The sequence below is a fragment of the Lampris incognitus genome, chromosome 4, assembly GCF_029633865.1.
Source record: "Lampris incognitus isolate fLamInc1 chromosome 4, fLamInc1.hap2, whole genome shotgun sequence".
Taxonomy (NCBI): domain Eukaryota; kingdom Metazoa; phylum Chordata; class Actinopteri; order Lampriformes; family Lampridae; genus Lampris; species Lampris incognitus.
Genome location: NC_079214.1, coordinates 35,563,804 through 35,585,324, shown reverse-complemented (window position 1 = coordinate 35,585,324; position 21,521 = coordinate 35,563,804). Strand labels below are relative to the sequence as shown.

Sequence of the window (21,521 nt, the reverse complement as noted above, 5' to 3'; positions counted from 1 at the left end):
TCCAAACTGAAGTCAGTAGCTGATTTACTGGGTGTATTAGTGGCAGTAAGCAGACTTATGGCTTATTATTGTGCCCTGTCCCACTGGCTACCCTGGATACAGGGGCTGGATTCGGCCCCCGGCTCTGGGAAAAGGATTACCATGAGGCTATTAATACACAGCTTCTAAATTAGCTAGCACACACATACATCAGGGACTTATACTTACTGTAGCCTACATGACTTTGATGTAGGACTGTTACAATACTGGCTTAAATGCAATTGGTAGTGTAAAACTGTAAGTGAGAATTTCTTTGCTTTTACTGATGCAGTATTGTCTGCTGCCCAGTTTATCCTACATTTGAACCACAACAGATGTAGAATGCCTTTCAATCGAATTTCCTTTAATCAATTGTCCAACTTCATTTGGGAAATTGATGTTTACTGCTGTCAGGCGAGAAAATCTGTTGGAAAACCAATCATTATTTGAGCACAGCAGGGTTCTCCATCATTTTAAGCTTTGGCTAACAGCAAAAAGATGGCCGGAGGACAGTTTTTGAGCTGTATGTCAAATAAGGCTGGTTGCTGCTCTGATGCTGAGTGGCTGACAGAAACCCATTTCTGTTTGTAAGCTAAGTATTGGACAGAGGCAGCAGTCTGGTTTGTGTTCAAGAAACAAACACTGATTAATTCTAAATGGCTTGTCAGATCCAAAGTTTTACAAAGGGAATGTTTCACAGTTGTACTTGGAACATTGTGTACTTGAATGCACACCCACTGGTGCACACCCACTCATGCGTGCGCACACACACACAGACACACACACGCACACACGCACACACACACACACGCACAGCAAAAAAAATATTTTTCCAATTTGCTGTTCTATTGCCAAAGTCAGCAGGACAGTTGGCTATACAGACCTATGTGCTTATGTGGATTCAGAGAAAACTGACGTTGCCGAAGAAAATATTTTTTTTACGTATTGTTAATAAGAATTGCAATTTGTCAAGTCTACATTATAGAAGATGTGCAGTAAAGAGAACAATTTGAGGTGATGTGACTTGGGGTATGAAAGTTTGTATTTTCCATTGAGCATGCTAACTATTTTAGAGCCAACTCTTTTCATGTCATTGTCTTTGTTTCATGAGTATAACTGTTGTAATGGTAGAAAAAAAACTTCTGCAGGTTTAACATAATGCTTTTAAGGAGTGTTAAAACTGTGGTCCTGCAAAACCTGCATTTTTGGTCAAGGGCCTATCCAGGGTGTCTCCCTGCCTACCACCCAATAACTGCTGGGTTCGGCTCCAGCATCCCGCGACCCCAATTGGGATAAGCGGCTTGGAAAATGGTTGGATGGAAACAAAATGCATCTAAGGACACTGATTCTGAGTTAAGTCACCTCTGAATTTTCAATATCAATTGCACAGTGCGGAGATTGGGAGTCATCAAACACAGTATGTAATTGGTATACAAAGTATATGGAGCCTCTTTCCCAGAAATAAATAGGTAAGATGAATCCAGTTGAAAACGAAATTCCCTTATTAAGATAAGTTTATTTGTAGACCCCTGAATCACAGTTATAGTCCCAGAGGGCTTTACGCTCACAAAATGTCCCTGCTCCTGCCGTGAGGAGGAGATGTAGACATGGATGGTGAAAGAAGGGTCAAATAAGGATTCTAATCCCAGAGAAAGTTTACGTGGATTTTTTGCAAAAGCAATGAGAACCCAATCTTTGTGAGTTGGTCCTTAAATTTCCAACATTCAGTGCTCACCGTACCGCTCCTCCAATGTATTCAGGTGTGTGTTTTGTGTGACTGTATATCCGGTGTGTACTGTAGCAGATGACTGTTTGTCTGTCCAGTAGTCTTGCAGGCTTGAGGCATGAATGATCCACAGTTTGATTTACCACTCACGCCTCTGCTAATAGATATAAGTACAGGAAGCAGCTGTGTGTGTAGGCCCCGTACACACACATAGATGTGCTGTTCAGACACACAAACATACATGTGTGGGCGTGCATGTGTGTGCGTGCGCGCACACACACACACACACACACACACACACACACACACACACACACACACACACACACACACACACACACACACACACACACACACACATACAGGATGCAGTGTTCTATTTCAGAGCTTGGGAGACCCACTAGTAAGATCCCACTGAGGGATATCAACTATACAATGACCACTGAAAAACCCCTCTCTCTCTCTCTCTCGCACGTGCGCTCTCTCTCTCCCTCACTCACTCTCTCTAACTCGCTCTGTCAGTGTCCATCAAACTTCTTTCTTCTTCTTTGTTTACCGATATATTTGTTCAATAAAACATTTTCACAACTATTAAAAAAAAACCAAAGAGGAGTAAGTATTTGTGCTGTGTGTAAAAAATCATAACACATGACAATAGATTGATTTATTGGATAAATAAAAAAAACAGCGTCATCACTTTGAGCTAGATTCAACGAGAAAGAGTTTTTGCTGTCTTGACTGTTTTCTCGGAAAGATGTGTTTATGATCCTATCCATTGCCTTGCCTCTCTAGGTGGGAGGTGACTGCATGGCATGGATGCTCTGCATCCTGTGGAGTGGGCATACAAACCAGGAGTGTGTACTGCATGCGTCTGCTCTCTGTGGATCAGCAAGATAGTGTGAATGTGTCAGAAGATGAATGTAAAGAGTTCAAACCAGCCATCCTCCAACCCTGCAACCAACTAGACTGTCCTCCTGCCTGGGAGACTGAGCCTTGGCAACAGGTACCCACTGGTTATCTATGTCAGTGTCTCTATGCTTTTGTTTGTGTGTGTGTGTGTGTGTGTGTGTGTGTGTGTGTGTGTGTGTATGTGCGCGCACATATTTTGGATTATGAGCGTGTTTCTTTATGTATATATTTATGTGTGTTGCTGTTTATGGGTGTAGGTTTGCATAAATGTTTGTGCACGTGTGAGTGCCTGTGTGTATAAGGATGATTGTATGTATAAAAGTATGTTTATGAGTGTTTTCTTTGATGTAATTGTGAGTGTATGTGTGTATTTCTTTTGAATTTCATTTACTTCCTTGTCGCTGTCTCACACACATGTATGCTATCTTCTTTCCTTTCTGTCTATCCATTTCTTCTTGTACCCTCTATTTTTTGCAGTGCTCCCAGTCCTGTGGTGGGGGTGTCCAGGTGCGTAAGGTCTATTGTAAGCAGCTTCTTTCCACGGGGGCTTACAGGAGGCTTGGCAATGGGGCCTGCCAGGAGGACAAACCCTCCTCCCACAGAGCCTGCGCCAGCACCGACTGCCTGCCCTACATGGCTGGAGAAGAATGGGGCAAGGTGAACACATACACAGGGGAGATACAAAGGCCGGTGACGAGAGGGAAAAGGGGATAATTGGCTAAAATACAAAGGCTTCAGATTTTGTCATGTACAACGGTTGGAGTGAAAATGGGTTATTCCTTTCTCACAGCTGCTGTCAGAATTAAATATATCATATACTATATATATATATAACTTTGTTAAAAGAAACACTCAACGGTAGGGAAAGTGCTCAACAAACAAGGAGCAAAATAATCCAGTGAGTTAAGTAAATTCTTTATGCGACAGTGCAAGCCTGTTTCATGCCATAAGCAATATATATATATATATATATGATAGAATACAAAGGTCTAATACAAAGGTGGTATACTGACCATTTGACCACACAATGTTTTTGGTGTCGTATGTTGTTTATGTGAAGGGTCTGATACGGGGGTGTAGGTGTCTGTGTTAATTTGTTAATTGGTTAGTTAAATCTGTGCTCTTGCTTGTGTGAATGCTGTTTGATCAGATGGGTATATCTGTTTCTGCTCTGTTTGATTATTGTGATTTGCTAAAAGGTAGACCCAGTAGGATTTGTCAGTTGTGGTGTATAAACAACGATATTCAAAGTTGGCCCCCCAGCTCAACGTTACCAGAAGGACACGCCCACTTTCCAGAACACATCCCAGTGTACAGGCCAACTCCGCATCACTCTTCATTCTCATCCTCTCCTTCAGTGCTCGCCAGCGGGTGAAAGACAACCCCAGAGTCATTCTCGCTGTGGAACGAGCTTTGTCTGCTTGGCGTTTCGCCTCACTATATTTGCGTCTTTTCGGCGCTGTGTCCGCCATTGTCATAGTTTCCTCTTGGATGAGTGCTTACGATCTCGATCTGCCACCTGGTTGCTATGTTTTTATAAAGTCCCACTGCCAAAAGGTTAACGCCTAGAAACATCCCTTACACAGCAAAATAATAAAACACAGGCAGAGGACAGGGTCTCTGCAGATACAGATACCGGCACACACGTCTAGAGGATCATAGAGGGATTATTTTTGTACGAGTCTATACATTGATTTTTAGGAAAATCCTAACTCATTCTGCCTTTAAGCATGGTTTATTTTGATGACGGGTTTTTTTGTCACTCTGTGCAAAAGAATTTCTTCTCCGAGGACAAACAGGAAAGACACATGATCCTATGTCCTCTTGCTTAATCAATATTAGTTTTGGGTTTTGGATTTTTTCTCTACCTCAATTCATATTTCTATTTCTGCATCAGTAACTCCATTTTCCTATAAGCATCATTAAAGGTTCATCGAATCAAATGTAATCTATTAAACTGAGGAAACGATCGATGGCCAGGTCCTCACTGCTGGCAGCTGTTCTGTACTGATCACATGTGGACCCACATGTTTTCTATATCTTGCCTCTTTGTACATGTTTATTTTTCATATGTATATGAGCTGGTATTTGGTCATGTATGTTATGTGAAATTTATCATATGTATATGGTAATGGCTCACATTCTCATTATGGGCAAGACACTCACAGCCAAGTCTTCTCAATGTTCTTCTCTGCTCTTTTCTTCTCTTCTCTTCTCTTCTCTTCTCTTCTCTTCTCTTCTCTTCTCTTCTCTTCTCTTCTCTTCTCTTCTCTTCTCTTCTCTTCTCTTCTCCTCTCTTCTCTTCTCTTCTTGTCAGTGTTCTACTCTTTTCTATTGCAGTGTATTATGGTCTTTTCTATTCTGCGTTACCTAACCATATAGTACATTTTTCTTGTGTTATGCTTGTATTATGCAGTGCTCAGTGTCCTGTGGGCTGGGGATTCAGCGCAGGGAGTCAGTATGTCAGAGGCTGACAGCTATGGGCCACCAGGTGATGCTGCCAAAAGGGGTCTGTGATGGGCTTCCCTCCCCTCCCCTTGTCCGCACCTGCCGCATGATGACCTGTCCTAGTAAGAACACACACCGAAGAACCTGCACACTTAAACACACACGAAATAGAGAGTAAAACACTCACACGCTGACGTCATGACAGGGTGAGGTGTGCTCAGTGGACTGTGGTTATTCAGAAATGAGGAAGAAACATACTACTGAGGTGCCAACAGAGCAATACTTCTAAAGTAACAACTTAATGAAACAAAACCATCTAAGTCAACACCCAGGAAATTGCCAGATTAGTGCTTTTTTCAGCAAACCCCATCTTAAAAGTCCTGTGGAGGATTAGGCTGATACTAGGGTTGGGCACCATTCACATTTGAACCGATACCAGTACCTGGAATTCGGTACTGAGGTACCCAACAGCACCTTTTTGGTATTTTACTCTCTCGGTAATGACAAAAATGTAATTTCAGTTGTAAAAAATAGATCAACAAGCATGAAAATGTCCAGACCCACGGTGCACCCATCTAGTGTGAAGTTGATTGGAGGAATGGTTGTTGAGAAAATCGAAAGACAGACAGACAGAGATGTCTTCCATTTTAGTTAGATTATTATTATTCCGCGGAACTTTAAGGACTTAATGAGCGTGCCACTAAACGTCCTTCACGTGTCGTCCATGAGTGAGTGACCACAGCTTGTGATGCATAGCCCATGGCACTGCTGCCGTGGGAAAAATAAGTCAGCTTTGCATTTCGGATCAAAAATATTGCAGCGAGTATTATCTGTGTCAAGTTTGGAAAAATGCGGCTGTTTTCGACTCGTCATTGCCCTGACTGTATTGGACTTGAACAAGCTATAGGTTCAAGGGAGGGGTATTGTAGTCTCACTCTCTCTATTTCTCTCTTAACGCAGGGGTCAGCAACCTTTTGGATCTCCTGTACCACTTAAAAAAAAAATCACAGACCTGAGTGTCAGTTAATTTTCATAAAGAGCATTTAACTATTTATTTAATTTCTGCTGCTACTTGTCTCCCTGTCTAGATTCTGCATGCCAAACCAAAAGATCTGCGCTCCACACACACACTTTTTTTTACTATTTGTGTAAATGCATGGAAATTACTAGGGCACAAAAGAAAATTAATTCAATCTTATGGATTTAGTGTGACCCGTGTTTGTCGCAATATCTGGTAACCACTGCTAGATGTAGAGCATTGTTTACATCCACACTCGTCACGCTGAATACAACAAATTTTTCAATGAAAGAATTTGCTGGTGCCTTACGTTTTCAGCCATGTCTGTAATGCAGCTCTCTACAGTTCTCGCAGAAATGGGCATTTCCTGTTGATGATCGCATCTTTGTTTGGTAACCCATCAAATATGGCCTCTGAACTGCTGAGGAAAGCCTTCTTTATATACTCTCCGTGGGAGAATGGCTTCCCGTGTTAAGTGATGTACTGCATGACTTTATAGCTGCCCTCTGTAGCTTGATTTTGGGTGGCACATCGGGTTGTAAGCACGCTGCTTTGCTTCCCGTACTGGGCTACTACCCTCTTGATTGATTCAGCTTTATCAGCCTTATCTTTGACATGTTCTCGTGCCTTGTCTCAAAATTATGTTTTACACTTGAAGCTCAACACACAACATTTTCGCAGCAGAGAGTGCACACAGCTCAGCCCTTTCACAAAATAAATCCGAATTCATTTGTCCAAGACAGCTGAAAGAGGCGAATATTAGACCACCTACTTTTGTTTTTGCTGCTGCCATTGTCAGTTGTTCTTGACATAGAAAGGTAGCTAGCTGTCGTCACTACCGCTGTAATGCTGCGCTTGTCGGCAGATCAGAGGGAGGGGGGAGGAGGGGTATGAGAGACCATGTCAATTGTGTGCACTCTCTTGCTGTTAGAAACAATGGTGCATTGTGAAACTAATTATTTCAGTATCATTTTATATCGAATTGTTCGTTTGGTTCACCATTAGGCTATATTTTATATTAAAAATATTCTTTATTGAATTGCTGCACGTGCCCTTGGCGTCGCGTGCCACCGTGGGCATGCGTGTTATAGGTTGCTGACCCCTTATCTAACTTATACTCTCTCACCCAGATGTGCGCTTGCAACGAATGGTAAACTGGGAGGGATTTTTCAAAAGGCTCATAAGGAATCTTATCAATATTTATTTTAATTCACAGCACAACCCGCTCTCAAGGTACCACAGTTTAGCACCGATTGATCTCATGTGAATAAGTACTTTGTAGTACCAGCAGAGGTATTCACACACATTTTTAACCTCTCTCTATCCTTATGCACAGTCCCCGCATGCCTCAAATCCAGCACCATATTGTCCCTGCCCAAAAAACCTGTGGTAACCTGTCCCAATGACTCTCGGCCTGTCGCTCTCACCTCTATCATTTCAAAATGCTTTGAACGACTGGTACTAACCCACATCAAAAACACTGTTCCAGCTGATCTGGACCAACACCAGTTTGCCTACCGGGCAAACAGATCGACTGAGGACGCCATCTGTGTGGCTCTAAATACAGCCCTCTCGCACCTGGAAAGACCCAACACCTCCATCAGGATGCTGTGTGTTGATAACAGCTCAGTGTTTAACACCATTATACCAAACAAGCTGGTCAACAATCTCCACAAACTAGGACTAACTCCCTCCATATGCAATTGGATACTGGACTTCTTCATCAGCGGCCCCCAGACTGTAACACTGGGAAAACACACAACCTTCACCCTCATCCTGAGCACCGGCATCCCCCAGGGTCGTGTGATGAGCCCCCTCCTTTATGCACTGTTCACACATGACATGCCAGCCCATCCATAACTTAAAAACTATTGCTAAGTTTGCGGATGATAACGACAGTCATCGGGCTCATATCAGACAACAATGAAGCGGCATAAAGGGAGGAGGTTCAGAACCTGATAATGTGGTGTGCTAAAAACAACCTGGTCTTAAATACCAAAAAAGACCAAGGAGATTATCGTGGACTTTAGGACCTCCAAAAAGATCACACACAGTCCTGTCCATATCAACACAGAGGCTGTGGAGAGTCCCCAGCTCCAGGTTCCTGAGAGTCACCATCACAGAGGACCTCTCCTGGCCTGACACCTCAGCAGTGATCAGTAAGGCACAACAATGCATTTATTCTCTGAGGAGGCTAAGGAGAGCCAATCTCCCCTAAAAACTGCTTGTCAACTTTTATAGATGCTCTATCGAGAGCATCCTAATAAACTGCATGAAGGCCTGGTACAGCAGCTGCACCAAAACTGAGAAAAAAGCCCTCCAGCGTGCTGGGGAAACAGCACAGGACATCGGTGGCATTGAGCTGCCTTCACTAGAACATCGTCACAGCACTCGCTGTGTGAGGAGGGCTAAGAACATCCTCAAAGATATTACACACCCTGGACACCATCTGTCTCAGCCCCTCCCATCAGGAAGGTGCTTCAGACCAATCCACACACGCTCAAAGAAACTGAAAAACAGCTTCTTTCCAAAAGTTGTGGCACTAATGAACTCAGCCATCTCCTCCATCCAACAAGACTGATGTGCTGCCACCATAGGCAGCACAACATATACATATATTTACTCACATGTCACTTTAAGCCACTTCATATCTGTCTAGGGTGGCATGATGGCACAGTGGTTAGCACGGTCGCCTCACAGCAAGAAGGTCCTGGGTTCGAGCCCCGGGGTAGTCCAACCTTGGTGGGTCATCCCGAGTCATCCTCTGTGTGGAGTTTGCATGTTCTCCCCGTGTCTGCGTGGGTTTCCTCTGGGAGCTCCGGTTTCCTCCCACAGTCCAAAGACATGTAGGTCAGGTGAATTGGCTGTACTAAATTGTCCCTAGGTATGAATGTGTGTGTGTGTGTGTGGGGGGGGGGGGGGGGGGGCTCTGTGATGGCCTGGTGGCTTGTCCAGGGTGTCTCTCCGCCTTCTGCCCAATGACTGCTGGAATAGGCTCCAGCGACCCTGAGAGCAGGATAAGTGGTTCAGATAATGGATGGGGTGGATGGATATCTGTGTACCGCACCTTTACCGCATTTTTGCTGATATGTTTTTGCACCTCGTAAGTTGTATTTTATCATTAACTGTATTATATTTTATACCTTATACTGCTTATATTTTACACTTATATTGTTTGGACTCTGTACTTTTTATTGCTGATATTTTATATTTCTTAACTCTTTATATATGCACCATTTTGAGGTTGACACACCTGCAGTTTTGTTGTACTTGGCACAATGACAATAACGTTCTTCTTGATTCTTGATTTGCCCGGTACCCTTAAAAGTATCAAGTTCGGTACCCAACCTTAGCGGATATGCCAAGGTCATTCTACGAAAATTTCTCAAGACCTTCCAATGTCGAAGTCCTTTGTTTGAGTGTCCTGAAACAAAAAAAGCCTGTTTTCCTGCTCTGCTTGACTATGTGGCTCTCCCCCAGTTCTATAGCCTCCTGACATTTTCATTTTTCAGTTCTCCTGCTCCAGTTAGGTGTCATGAGCAACCACACCTGTCTTCTGACAAGTAAAGTACCCTGGGATTCGTTTTTTCCCAGGGACCTCTCCTTATGCCCCTGGATAGAAAACATCTACCATCCAAGCCCCTTGTACCACAAAACATACTACACACACAGACATGCATGCACAAAAGAAGAACATACACACAGTCACACACAAATACACAGGTGTGCGTACAAAAACACACATTCCCCCAGCTTTTGCTGTCTGTGTAGACAGAGCTTTTGGCTGGTGCTATCTGATGTCAGTGCTCAGTTAAGTGGAACTGTAGATGTGACACACTAGATTACAGCTGCATTAAACATTCACAGCGAACATGATGTGTGTGTGAGAGGAAAGACCCAAATGTATACATTTGGAAAGTGATTACCCATGGGGCTGTGAGCAATGCACACACTCCCCCAGCCCTCTGTATGCCTACACTTTATCAAGTTATCAACAGGTTCTGTTCTCACTTTGAACATTAACATTTGAACTGGATAACTGAAGGAAAACAACTGCAGAGGGACCAGCTAAATTTATCCTGTCTTTTCTTCATCCTAAAACAGCGTCCATAAACAACGAACCTTTTATACTCGGCAGCCAAGAAGTTTATAGTGTGTTCCAGGCATGCAGGAAGGACAACTGATTGTTATGGCGAGGGAATGTCAGCAGTTGATTATTGTGTGCTTTGATGAGTTCACATAAATAATATGGCTGAGCTGCAGAGGGGATTGATCTTCTAACAGTTACACACTCACAGGCACATTTCACTGTCTCTCTGTAGGAAAAAACAGGGATTGCGTTTTTACCAGTCATTTGCTCACAGAGGGTTCCCTGTGTGAGTCTGACTAAACTATTCCTCCACTCCTACCTCAGCTGGGACAGCAGAGGCCATAAAACACATGATTGAATGCCTTGCAACTGTCATGGCATCTCATATGAAAAATGTGTTTGTACGTGTGTGTGTGTGTGTGTGTGTGTGTGTGTGTGTGTACGTGTGTGTGCATGTGTGTGTGCGTGTGTGTGTGTGTGTGTGTGCGTGCGTGCGTGCGTGTGTGTGTGTGTGTGTCAAGAAAAGTCATCTACAGTTCCCTCTCCCTACTCTGTTTCAATAAATATGAGTGGCTAGTGAGGGTTAAGTTTGAAGCTCGGTCACAGGTGAGCTGGTGATACCACATTTTAGTGCCTGCGTTTTGTTTTGTTTTTTCTGTTTTTGCTCATGTTTTCACACACCTGTAGCCCCTGTGAAAGTGTGTGTGGCTCTCCATGTATAGACCAATGAAACAGCAAATGGCATACTGTGAGAGGAACTTTCTAATATATGTACACATTTTTTTCACTAACTAGTTTATCTGTGCACCTTGCATTGTATACCTTTGTATCTGCATCTGTGTATCTTGCACCACCTGTGACATTTATCAGTCTATCTATCTATTTATCTATCTATCTATCTATCTATCTATCTATCTATCTATCTATCTATCTATCTATCTAGACATACATACATACATGGACTTTTCCCCCTGCTCATTCACCAATGTATAAGGAGAGGTTATTTGTGCATAGATGTTTGGGGAGATGAGTCAAGTCATGACTGATTCTACCTGCCTAAAACCAATGGCCAACCACACCTGACCTGCTACAGTGAAACACTAGGTTGTCAGATTTAAAACCACACACCATTTTTCTCCCTAATTGTATCCAGCCAATTACCCCACTCTTCTGGGCCATCCCAGTTGCTGCTCCACCCCCTCTGACGATCCAGGGAGGGCTGCAGACTGCCACATGTCTCCTCCGATACATGTGGCGTCACCAGCCACTTCTTTTCACCTGATAGTGAGGAGTTTCACAAGGAGGACGTAGCACGTGGGAGGATCACGCTACCCCCCCCAGTTCCCCCTCCCCCTGAATAGGCGCCCATATGTGCTCCTGTTGGTCAGTGTCAATGACCATGTCTTTGAAGCTGTCACACTAGAAAACTCGGTTTTGTAACATTTTTGGCTGATTTCATAAAATGTGCGCTGTGATGACTTTTCAGCTTTTTTTGGTCATTTGCAACATATACAACTCAAATACACATGTAAATTACTGATAAATAATAATAAGTCATTACTTTTGAAGCACTGACAAATCAAAGTAAGTTTATACCAACTGTTAACAAACCAGCTAATGCTGGTTTGAATAAATACAATGACAGATGTGAGATAAGGTAGCTGGGTGGTCTGGCAGTTGGTAAGACACTGTCATGTGACTAGTGGATCATGTGATCAGTGGATCATGTGACTAGTGGATTACGTGATCGATATGTTACGGGCCAAGGTCTATTGTTGTATTATGTGTAGTCCATATAACAAACTTGTTGTACTCTGTGTTTGTGTGTGTGTATGTGTGTGTGTGTGTGTGTGTGTCTAGATACGGTGATTTGATTAACATTTCCCTTCCTCTAAAACTGCTGGTCCCATTCTGGTCCAAGAATGAATGATTCCAGAACTATCTCTCCTGCCCTACTCTGCAGCCCTCTCAGCCTTCCCACCATAAAAAAGAAAAAAAAGTCTGTATAATAAACCCTTTTGTTTTCCTTTGTTTACTTCACCAGAGCACAGGAAGGAGTTGAGCCCCAAAGAGACACTGAGGCTTTCTGTCAAGAACCAAGTCAAACAGACAGCAAGACTTCCTAATACCAAACACTGTCCAGTGCTCATGGCTCTCCACTGCATCTACATCCAGATTCGCCCAGAGAAACGCCTCCAAATTACCATCGGTGGCCACGCATACCTCCTGCCCAACACCTCTTTGGTTATCAAATGCCCTGTCAGAAGGTTCCCAAAGGCATATATCCGCTGGCTCAAAGATGGTCATCCCCTGCCCAGTTCCAAGCACTTGGGCATCACTAAATCTGGTTCTCTCAAGATCCACTTCTTAGGGCCTGGGGACATTGGCGTATACAAATGTATTGCTGGTCCCGCCTCTGACATCTTCACCCTCCAGCTTATTGGCGATGACAACAGGTTGATTGGCAGACCCTCAGCAGAGGATGAGTCTGCTGCCAGCTCAACTTCAAGATGGGAGGAGATGCTTCCCAGTTGCCACAGCCACCTGTCTCAGCTGGACCTTTATGGGCCTCGCGTCAGTGTGTCTCTGCTGCCCCCTGGTGTCCAGGAGGCCTTTCTGCAGCCCAGGTTGAAGGAGAGGTTGATAAACATCACCCTACAGGCTGACAGAGGAGCGATCCATCAGGATCAGGCGTCACAGCTCATCTCCTCACTTTTAACCCAGATGTTTGCTGCAGAGCTTTGGAACAGACCTAGACAGGAAACAGGACAGATCAAGAGTAATTATACCCTGAGCCACTGTCGCCTATATATTTATTTTTTTTTATTCTCCATCATCTCCTATAGCATGTAACTCTTGTCAACTTTTCCCTGTTTTTCCCTTTGAATGGTTTTAATGATGTAGAACTGCGCACAGGGAGATCGTTAATTCACTTAAAACTGTCTTTTTGGAAAGTAACTCATTCGTGATTGAATTTTTGAGAATTAATTGGATGGATACATGGGCACTGATTTGATTAAAAGAGCAGAAATCCCATCAATAATTTGAGATTTGTCTTTGATGGCTCCAACAGGCAGACTACCCAATTGGTCAGAGCGCTCAGGGGAGAAGGTTTCTCAGAGCCCTGTGATTATCAGACAGCAGCAGAACCTTCTGGTTGCCCTCCAGAAGAATATCAACATCAGCGTTGGAAACACCATCTTCCTCACCAATGGCACCCATTCACTCACCATACGCTGCCCCACGGAGGGTTCAGCACGGCCCAAAATTGTCTGGACCAAAGATGGAGCGCCTCTGCAACACACTGACAGGTAGCACTTGCACTGTAAGCTGGTTTAAAGTGTGCAGAAGGAAGGAAATCAAGTAAAAGCTTATTGTTCTTTCAACATTACCTTGCATATATCACAAAACTGTCATGCTTAACTAAGTTTTGTTTAAGATATTTTTTGGGGGATTTAAGAGAATCGTTTTCCACCAAGTAATGTTATTTAGAGGACACCAAGCTCTACTTGGATAGTTCAATGAAATGATAAAGGAATTAGCATTCACTGTGGCAATAAAGGGAATCAATAGGCCATTGCAGAGGATCGTGGGTGGGGATTAGTGGCAGAGAGGGATTTACTTCCCCCCATATATCAAGCTCGAAGTTATGTTTGCACCTGTGAAGTTTTATTTTGCTGGATGTTTCACACAAAGAATACAAAGATAAACAACTTTCTTAAGTATGGCTATGGCTAAAATGAGAACTATAGCAATAGCTACCAGTACAACAAGGCTGCTTACCAAGTTAGATGATGATTCTGCATTGAGAGCAAGGCAGTAGTATTACAAATGTCTGTCAGAAGTGCTGATAGTGGTGTAAAGTGAGCATTATAGGGGGGGGGGTGATTCAGTGATTAAAGTAGAATGTGATAAAATAATAAGAAACACACATTCACATTCATGTGTGTATCAGCCCGTGATGGCCAGGCCGCCGGTCCAGGGTGTCTCTCCGTCTGCCACCCAGTCAATCCTGGGATAGGCTCCAGCATTCCTGTGACCCTGAGTAAGGATAAACTGTTTGGATAATGAATCAGTGAATGAAAATAATAAGAATGCATTAAGAGTTCAATGTTACTTGTCACTCAAATTGGGGTGTTTACTGCATGGACTAATATCTCAGTTTTTGTGACAATGACTGTATGAGAAGGGAAGTAAGAGAGGATGCCTAGCTGGTACAGGAGAAAACAGGCATGGGGCAAAGGGGGACGCTTGAGTGTCTGTACCTCTTTTTAGCCTAAGGAAGGGTAGGCAGAAGTAAAGCGAACTGAAAAATGCAGTGACCGAACAAAAATGGTGTTCCAGAGTTCAGGAGTTCAGAAAGCACATTGGATAATACTAAGACATAAGGCTATTTCAAGGGAATTGCTTAAAGGATGCCGAGGACTCAGAAAATAAACGTGTCTCCATAGTAGAAGAGGAAATTGGTAATGAAGCAAATACATAGCCAGGACGAAGCCACAAGCATGCTAAAAGCATTTTTGAAGCTAAAGACCAAGATGATGAACTGTGGAGGAAGATCCGTTGGAGGGAATATTTCAATATGGAAACATCAGTGGTGGGATTCATTATCAGAGCAACTTATGATGTGCTGCATTGTGTAAGGACACCCAAATGTCCTTTGTGTTCAAAAACAGCAATACTTAGACAAGTCCTGTCAATATTATTTTTCTGTGAGTATGATAAACCTGGTCACATCACCAAGAATTGGAGTCCCTAACAGCAGCCATCAGAAGTAAACAAATACAAACGCAGTCCTTAACTGTCAAGAGAAAGAGAGAGAGAGCCCTTCTTCATCAAGTTGACTTCATTTGTGAAGGTGAACAAGTCAGAAAAGAATTACTACTGAGTAGAGAGAGGTTATGGCTGTTAGGGGAAGCTGGTTATTGTGAAATGAGAACATACATGGGCCAGTAACCTACAGTCCTGCCAGAGATAGTCAACGCCAGCCTGACTTAGTGTTTTGGTCCAATATTCAGCAAACTGTTTGCTTAATAGAACTCACTGTGCGGTTTCCATTACTTTGGGAGCTGGGAATTTGTGGTCAGGGATTACAGCAGGCCACAAAGGCTAAAACAGTCAACAGTTCTGGCTGAAGAGATAGAATACCAGTTGGTGTTCATATCATGGAAACACATCAGGACCTAGCGAGGCTGAGATTTGTACGTTGCAATATGATATGATACCATAGGCAATGATACTTTTATTAATACCCCTTGGGAAATTGCACAACCCATTAAGGTTTGTGTGGATGCAGTCCATTTTTATATGAGTTTAAAATTTAGTTTCCAGTATTACATCAGGAGGGATGCATGACATCATAACTTTTATTTTATAAATTCCTTCCTGTGTGCCTAGCTGTAGCTGTTGGTTAGGTTGACCATGCATCCCTTTGCCATTTTTTTCCAGAGAATAGCCTCCTATGGGAGAGGGGAATCTTTAGTTTCATAATATAGCTACTTCCCTGACTTCAGAGCAATTTTCACATGGAGGCACGCACGTGTGTGTGTGTGTGTGTGTGTGTGTGTGTGTGTGTGTGTGTATATGTGTATGTGTGCATGCACACATGCAGGCTGCTAACTGTTAATATTTTATTTGACAACACGAAGGCTCAGAGGGAGATAGAAGAGGAGAGAAACAAGAGAAAGCCCTGGCAGGATTCAATTCCAGGCCAGCAGGGGTTTATATATGGCTGTAGAGGTGGGGGAATTGACTGCTAAACTAACTACCTCTGGGTACAAAATCTGCAAGTATATCGCCCTGTATTCCCACTGTCAAAATCTTCAGACTATAGCTGTCCTCTGCACCTTCTTGGAAACTGTTCACCTTTGTTCTGTTATCTTCCTATGAGTTTGCCACCTTCTTTCTTCATTACAAGTAGAATATTTCCCTGTAAATGGATTGTGTTTGTTTGGACTTATTTCTGCACTGTCTCTTGAGGCAAGTTTAAGGATGAAACAGCAAAATGCAAAACACCTTGAATAATTCAAACTGCTCTAAGTGTGCATACTCAGCATTATACAAACAATGTATCTCAGCGGCTCAATTTTATTAATATGAATTTTTCTCTTTCAGAGAATTGCTCAGAATTGATGCATGACTACTGGATAAATGACCTTTATGCTTATCAGCCTTAGGAGACGTGCGACGTGTGACATTATCAATGACATGCAACCTAACTACACTATTGAGTTTCCGTCATGATGAAAATCTTTGTTCTTGTGAATATTGATAGCCTTTTGAATGGCCTTTAACGTGAGAAGTCACAGACAATGAGCTGAGCACTTCCACAGTTTGTAGAATGTTACATTCTAGTCAATTAAAAAGCAGGGCCATCCCCGCTCAAAGAAAAACATCTCTTTTTGTATATAAATCCCAGGCTTGACGCTCCATCTGAGGTTTGAGAGCTGTCAATCACTTCAGCTCTCGCTCGTGTGTTGAGCGAGCGGGTTGCATATGGAAGTCATCATTGCATTGCTTGAGGGCCTGCCAGTCATACCCTGCCGTGACTGACGATACTGTAAAGTAGTCGGAGTGAATGTTTTTCTGCACAGAGCCCTGGCATGACAAGCCCTATTCCTGATTTCTCTACTTAACAGGCAGCGACAGCCTGCAGAGTCTGTTATAGTATTGTATGCTCAAACCCCCTTAGCTGGGTGGTTCTCAGGTTTGTCACAGTGCCGTTAGTGGGCAGCGTCAGTGCTGTATCGGTAAGACTGTAGGAGAGCGTAAATGTCCAGAGATTAAAAGTAAAATCGTACAAGTCTTTCCCATTACTACTCCAACATCATAGGTTCCACCCCCCCCCCCCAAAAAAAGGGGGCTACAGAAATGGCTCAGGTAGACCTAATTTACATTATTTCCTAACTCTAATTATCAATGGAATGAAACAGGTTTCAGTTTGGGGTTTTAGGAAATGAGTTTCAAGAACACTTTCTTCTTTGAATATCTGATTAACATTACATTTCTGTACGCAAACAGACGTTTCTGGCTCCTTTATACATTGATTGTTAGCTAGTAGGCCAGTGCTGCCTAGTCACCACAAATTGGGTATTTTCCCGATTTTTTCCCCCCTCTTTTCCTCATTTCCCTCCAAGCATGCAGGCCTTAAAGCAACAATGAAACATTTTTCTTTTTCTTTGCTTTTGATTTTCTTTTTCTTTTTTTTTTTTACGTCCGGGTAGCGTGGCAGTCTGTTCCATTGCCTACCAACACAGGGATCACCGGTTGGAATCCCTGTGTAACCTCCGGCTTGGTCGGGCATCCCTGCCGACACAATTGGCCGTGTCTGTGGGTGGGAAGCCCGATGTGGGTGGGTGTCCTGGTCGCTACACTAGCACCTCCTCTGGTCGGTCGGGGCGCTGTTCAGGGGGGAGGAGTAGCTGGCGGGAAGCTGATTAAGTGGAACCGTTTGTATGATGGACAAGATTGAAATATTATGTGTGGGCGTCCGGGTAGCGTGGTGGTCTATTCCGTTGCTACCAACATGAGGATCGCTGGCTCGAATCCCTGTGTAACCTCCGGCTTGGTCGGACGTCCCTACCAACACAATTGGCCGTGTCTGTGGGTGGGAAGCCAGATGTGGGTATGTGCCCTGGTCGCTTCACTAGGGCCTCCTCTGGTTCGTCGGGGCACCTGTTCAGGGGGGAGAAGGAACTTGGGGGGAATAGCGTGATCCTCCCACACGCTACGTCCTCTTGGCGAAACTCCTCACTGTCAGGTGAAAAGAAGCGGCTGGCAACTCCACAAGTATTGGAGGAGGCATGTGGTAGTCTGCAGCCCTCCCCGGCTCGGCAGAGGGGGTGGAGCAGCGACTAGGATGGGTGGGAAGAGTGGAGTAGTTGGCCAAATTCAGTTGGGGAGAAAAAGGGGGGGGAAATAAAATAAATAAATAAAAAACGATTGCAGATGTTCACCAACAAATCAACACCTCTGCATGGCGCTCAGGTCACAATACGAAATGGGCCCATAAATGCTTTCTCCCGGCTCCTAATGCATGTATTTTGGAGCTGGTTTTGACTTGCACCAGCCCCTGTCTTGCCCTTTTCATAGTTAAAAACAGACTTGAGTGCTAGAGATGAAATGGATGACAGAGGGAGATGGGAGAGGGAAATGGTAAATGGTAAAAGAGCAGTGGAAAAAAGTGTTGATTGACACTCACTAAGCCCATGGCTGAGGCATTGGATGGGCGTTCTTGGAGTCTGTCAGAGTCTGCAGCACCTGCCCTTGACTTGATCTCATCCCAGTGAAATGTTCTTGGAGTTAAGTGATGTGATAACAGGCAAATTGGGCTCTGTATGACATGCTGCTGTGACATGTTTGTCTTTAAAAGAAAAAGAAAACTTTTAGCAGGGTTCCCTCACGCTCTTTCCCTTACAATAAAAAGTAAACAGCCAAGCTCTAAGATCGGTAAAGTTTTTTAAGGGTGCAAGTTGAGCCGTGAGCAATTTTTTTTCCTTTTTTTTTCCTAACGGTTTTGTTGGTTGGAACGAGAGGATGATCATTTTCAAGGTTTCACAACATTCTGCGTGAGTCAAACGTACTGAATACACGCTCTTCGTGAGTGAGTCGGTTTGATTGAAAACATCTGCTGTATTTTATATGTGCAGCACATCCATCAGTAAGGCTTTTGTTTGCAACAATGGTGTATTTACTGTTTTTATCCTGAGATGGTTTTACGTTACAGGTACACCATGATCTCCTGATCTCCAGTCACCACAGTTTCCACTACAAAGCCAAGCTGTTGCAGTTCCCAAGGCTATGAGAGTACATTTTCCACGCTCTAATGGTTTATATGTTGCCTGTTAGTTCCAAGGACCCACATAATAAACTGTGCACCCTCAGTGGGACACTTTCCCTATTTAGAGTGTAGGATGCAAGGCTGGACTTTGAGGAGGCAAGCTGATCTGAAATGAGATTTATATCATTCCATCCACATAGTGAAAGTTTGCAGATGTTAAAAGACTGATCCTAGAGCTGCACCTGAAGGAAATGCTGAATTGTGGGCCAGTCTTTGATGCCATAAGCAGTCTGTGGTGCCGGTGTGTGGGATTTACCCCATGCACATTTCCACATGCTCCCTCTTCCACAGGTTTGGGCAGAAGCCTTCACAGAGACCAGGGGTCTCATTTATAAAACAGTGTGCAGGATCCTTACTAAAAGTGTAAGTGCGCATAAAAGCCAAAAATGGTGCGCCAAAAAAATAATAAAAAATTGGACTGAAATGTGTGAGAGTCATCATTATACAATCTGGCTTCAATTCACCACCTCACCAGCTGCGTTTACGTACAGGTGCGCACATTCTCCTGTCAAGTTTGTTTTTATAGATAACCAGTTTTGCGTGTGAAGTGGCGTACGTCTCTTTCAGGCTCCGTTTTGTGCGTACGCAATGGCTATAAGTGAGACCCCAGGTTCCCACAAACATTCATAAACCAAGGCATGGCTTTAGCAGCCCACACTTCCCACTGAGGACTGGGAGCACCAAAAACCAAAAGATTTATTTATCTTTTGGTTTCTGGTACGGCCCGAAAATTTAAACAAAGTTTGTTTGTTTAGAACTTGCCAGAAACAGTTACAAAGTGCTTAACATAAAACTGAAAAGGAAAATAAAATAAAATAAAATCAGCAAACAGAATAAAACACATAAGACATAGCATGACGTGTATAAAATTTCTGAGCAATAAAACAACAGGGGAATAAAACCGTTAAGAAAAACTCAAATTTGTTGAAAGGTCTACCTAACAAAATAAAGTTTTAATAAGTGATTTAAATGCAGATGCTGGAAAAGATAAAAGTAGATAAGATGAAAATGCTTGTAAATTGAAAATCCTGTGATTTGATAAAATTAGACAATTTTCGCACTTCAGGTTTCAGACATTGTCATCCCATCCACCTTTATCCTTTCATTTTTTTTTCATTCACCCCCATAGCTTCCTACCTATTGCTTCAAAGTCAGCCTCCGCTTCAGTTTCGACCCCAAACCTAATACTCTATCTAAGCCTACAGACCCAGAGGCAGCTGCAGTCCAGTTGAGAACCATTGTGAAGGTATGCATTTGTTTTACCTCTCTTGTCTCCAGGGTGTCCTGGGGTTCTTCTGGAGGACTCCACATCAGCCAGCCCAGAGCAGCAGACAGGGGCCAGTACACATGCACAGCCACCAATGTGCATGGCTCCGATTCTGAGACATCTCAGCTTCTAGTCGCTGGTGGGTATTCTCTCCTTTCCTTCTTTTCATCAGCATAGCAAATTTTAGCTTTCATTATAGTTATACTCATGCTATGGAATTTCTACTTGATGGCCAAGTGACAGTAAATACCCCAGAAGAGATGACCGTTTCATATTACTTTGTCATTGCGTGAGTGACTGCAAGTCTTCGGGAGGGCGGGGTGTCAAAGAAAAATGGGAACATTCAGTCTGGCTCATTCAGTCTGGCTCCTCTGTCTTTGACTTCAGGAATCTGGGATGTGAAGTTGCCCCTGAGTTGTTTACTTTGTTTCAGTCGCTACTGCTTAGCAGCAACTCCTGCTTTACTACTCATATTGTGTTTCATGAAAGCAGAAACATTACAAATTGCATTTTTAATTAAAAAAAATTTCTGTGTGTGACTCCTCAGAGATCCCGGCCATAGCTGTGTCATGGAGAAACACATCAGACCAAGGCGTGGCAGTGGACCATAACCTGAGGGCCACGGTGGGGGGGCGGGTCAGCGTACGACCTGGGGCCAACCTTACCCTTGACTGTCCTGTCTCTGGTAGGTCCCAGCATGGAAATTCGAGCCTTTAAAGCACTCACATGCATTATCTGTATGCATGATGTGTTTTCTTAACAGTGTAGTATGTCTCGTACAAATCCAATACTTATTATGTGAATACTGCATAGCAGAATCTTGCTACATGCAGATTTGCCCAATTGTATTCTACTTTGAAAAGATGAGTTCATGTTCTTGCTTCTTTTTTGCTGAGCATCTTACCAAAGTACATCATTTGCAAAGAGCAAACTTACTTGAACAGCCAATAGGAATGACCTCTCTCTGAAATGATAGCATATAGGCAGGCAAGTAGGCAGATGGGCTTATACTTATTATTGTTATTACTTATTATTTTTATTATTATCGTTACTTAATATTATTTTTGTCAGAGCATTTTATTTATTGATTGCTGCCAGGCTGTAAAGACAATTTCAACAAATATAACAAAATTGCCTACCCTAGCTTTATGTACTGAGATGCTGAAAGTCACGTTAGGCTAGCAGTGCAATGAGCCAGCATGCTAA

General features: G+C 43.3%; 1 protein-coding gene across 2 annotated transcripts in view; it reads left to right on the top strand.

The window, feature by feature from the left end:
* Positions 1-21,521, top strand: part of adamtsl3 (ADAMTS-like 3) — a 231,335-nt gene that overhangs the window by 191,731 nt on the left and 18,083 nt on the right. For both annotated transcript variants that reach the window (XR_008810152.1, XM_056278310.1), the window contains exons 18-24: positions 2,537-2,747; positions 3,131-3,310; positions 5,070-5,223; positions 12,254-12,988; positions 13,283-13,520; positions 20,327-20,454; positions 20,863-21,000. Coding sequence is in view for 1 of the 2 variants with exons in the window: in XM_056278310.1 (XP_056134285.1) it covers positions 2,537-2,747; positions 3,131-3,310; positions 5,070-5,223; positions 12,254-12,988; positions 13,283-13,520; positions 20,327-20,454; positions 20,863-21,000 (1,784 nt within the window). In the remaining variant the exon portion in view is untranslated. The remainder of the gene's footprint in view (positions 1-2,536; positions 2,748-3,130; positions 3,311-5,069; positions 5,224-12,253; positions 12,989-13,282; positions 13,521-20,326; positions 20,455-20,862; positions 21,001-21,521) is intronic.